We start from the raw sequence: 2,504 nt of genomic DNA, 5'->3' as shown, positions 1-2,504 counted from the left end.
CCCAGGTGGAAAGGCATGGAGCTGCTCGTAGGCCGACAGAACTAGGAAGCAGATGGGAGAATGACCCCCACTCTGCAGATGGAGAGACTGGGGAAACCCTGAGGGGCATACGCTTGTCCAGGGCCACACCACTTATGAGAAGAAGGAGCCTGGTCTGAGAGCAGCGGGGTCCTCGGAGCTCAGGCCCTGGCTGCACCCAGGCCTCCCCAGGGCTGTGGGCTGGGCAGTGTGGCTGTCACTGTGCCTGCACATGGCCTAAGGGGGGTGGTCGAGCAGTCAGAAACCCAGAGATTCCCTTGGGAAGTTTTGGGGAAGGGACCTCAGCACGAACCCCAGGAAATGATGTCACCTGCCGGCAACAGAACCCAACAGAACCCGCAACCCGGGTATCCAGGCCTCCAGAGCGGAGAGGAGCCCCCAGCCAGATCACTTGCTGCCAGGATGTTCTGCTGTTTGCCCCTGCCCAGAGGCCGGGGCCTCAGGAGAGCTCACAGGCAGTGTGCGTGGGCACCCTGTCAACGTTGGCTCAGGGCACCCCCGAGAGGCCTCTGGCCCTTTGCCCGGAGAAACAGAAAGGTAACACGGGGAGCCCCAGGCCGGGCCAGGCCACCTCTCCCATGCCACCCGGAAACACCGGGTCCTTTGCCTGTGTGTGTGGATGCGGGTTTCTCGGGGTGTGTCTCCCTCAAGGAAGCCCAGGCGGATGTGGGGTCAGAAGCCGACGGGCAAGTTGTGTCCACACCCCAGGGGAGAGCAGGCTGGCTGGGATGGGGAGAGTGCGGGCAGCGCCGGCCGCCCAGGCTGGCCTCACACCCTCAGGTGGGTCTCTTTCCTCCCGGGTGGGGATCTGAGCAGACACACGTCTCTGACCCTTCTGGGAAGAGAAGTTCGAGCAGGCAGAAGCAGCGGCTCCACTGGCCAGGCCCAGCTCGGAAAACTCCCAGCACGGCTGGCTGACGGTCACTGTCGTTGCAGAGCTTCCCACGTGATGAGGCCGAGGACGGGGACACCCCGTCCACCTCCCGGAGGGAGGGGTCGGAGCACCACCCCCCCGCCCCTGAGGCCCAGTGCAGGCTCCAGGTGAGCGTGCCCACGGAGGCATCAGCCCCACCGGGGGCGAAGCGGAGGCGGGGAAGGCCTGCTGCCGAGACACCGCCCAGGATACACCCGGCGGCCCAGTCTGAGGCTGCCACGGAGCTCAGCACACCCGGCTCCGACCCGGAGTCCCGAGAACCCCGGCCTCTGAGGCAGCAGGAGGACCTGGAGCCCAGCACGCCAGAGCACAGAGGTGAGGACGCTGGGGCTGGTGCACGGGAGTGTGTGGGGAGGGGGTGCTGAGCTACACAGGGACGAGTCCCCGAAAGTTGCTGCTGGGCCTACAGCAAGCGCTGGCCTCACACCCCCACCCCCATCTTGCACACTTCAGTCCCAAAAGACATCCGACCCTGGGTATTCTTTGGGAATCTCTTGGAAGCTTTCTGTCCCGGGATACGCACATGCCAAGGCTGGCCTGTGGGCAAACTTTGCTTCTCCCCCAGCTCTAGCACTGGCCTCCAACTGGAACCAGGCTCCACTTCCCAGACCTGTCCCTACAGAGATGGTGGCTCCAGGTGCAGGACCCAGGGATCCACCGAGGGCAGATGGAGAACCGAGACTTGCCCTCGCAGAGACACCAGGCCAGCTGGGTTCTGGCCAGCACACCGGGCAGATCGGATCTCCGTGCCTGCAGGACCCCCAGCCCCAGGCACTGATGTCCCACCCCCTCAGCCAGAACCTCCACCTCCACGTGCACCTGTACCTGCTCGGGCTTTGGCAGGAGAACCCGAGGCAGAGGAGGAGTCACCGCCTCGGCAGGGAGAGCCTGCCCTGGCTCCCGCGCAACACCCAGACGCCGACGATGACTCACCCGCCCCTGCAGGAAGAACGAGCCCCCGCTCTGGACAGAGACCCAGAGCCCTTGCCGGAAACACCACGTCCAGGGGAGCGGTCGGCTCTGCCGCCTCCATCCCTGTCGGCTCACCGTGGACGCCGTCAACTCGGTCTGCCCCCAGGGGACATGGAGTTCCTTTCCCCTGAACTGCTTTGCATTTGGTTTGTTTCCACCTTACTGGTGATGTTTTACTTTTTGTATGGTTTCGTGTATTTTTGTTGGTTAAGTTGGGATTAGTAAACTTTTTCATCATTGTTGCAATTTGGGAACACTGTTGTGTGACTCTGGTGATACTGTGTTACCATCACCACTTTGTGGTTTCAGACCCGTTTGATCTTTATGCCCCACCCCCCAACAAAGCCTGGATTCAAGGCAAGCACGCCCTGTTCATCCCTCCCCCCGATCCTGAACACAATTTCAACTTTTCTTTCTGCATTCCTTCCTATATTCTTGGTGTCCCCAATCAATGACTCTCAGTGAAATGACTGAAGGAGTTTCTTTCGGACTCTCCACCTACTGTAAGACTCCATTGGAGAGTTCTCATTTTTATGTCATTTGAACTAGCCTTTGATAG

General features: G+C 61.3%; 1 protein-coding gene across 1 annotated transcript; it reads left to right on the top strand.

Annotated features, from left to right (window-relative positions):
* Positions 1–391: 391 nt before the first annotated feature.
* On the top strand, positions 392–2,192 carry LOC145529973 (uncharacterized). Its single transcript, XM_081550749.1, has 3 exons — positions 392–576; positions 976–1,288; positions 1,539–2,192. Exons 1-3 carry the CDS (start codon positions 442–444, stop codon positions 2,165–2,167), a joined length of 1,077 nt encoding a protein of 358 aa, XP_081406875.1. The 5' UTR covers positions 392–441; the 3' UTR covers positions 2,168–2,192.
* The last annotated feature ends 312 nt before the right edge of the window (positions 2,193–2,504 follow it).

Source organism: Giraffa tippelskirchi, chromosome 12 (assembly GCF_054371585.1).
Source record: "Giraffa tippelskirchi isolate mGirTip1 chromosome 12, T2T-mGirTip1v1.2.pri, whole genome shotgun sequence".
Lineage (NCBI taxonomy): Eukaryota > Metazoa > Chordata > Mammalia > Artiodactyla > Giraffidae > Giraffa > Giraffa tippelskirchi.
Note: the sequence above shows the minus strand (reverse complement) of the source record. Positions and strands in the feature narration are given on the sequence as shown.

Bases quoted from the DNA above. Each gene is read 5' to 3' on its own strand.
- LOC145529973 (XM_081550749.1), top strand. From the start codon at position 442: ATGTTCTGCTGTTTGCCCCTGCCCAGAGGCCGGGGCCTCAGGAGAGCT. The intron at 577-975 runs GTAACACGGGGA...CTGTCGTTGCAG, and splicing joins TTGCCCGGAGAAACAGAAAG to AGCTTCCCACGTGATGAGGC. The intron at 1,289-1,538 runs GTGAGGACGCTG...CTTCTCCCCCAG, and splicing joins CAGCACGCCAGAGCACAGAG to CTCTAGCACTGGCCTCCAAC.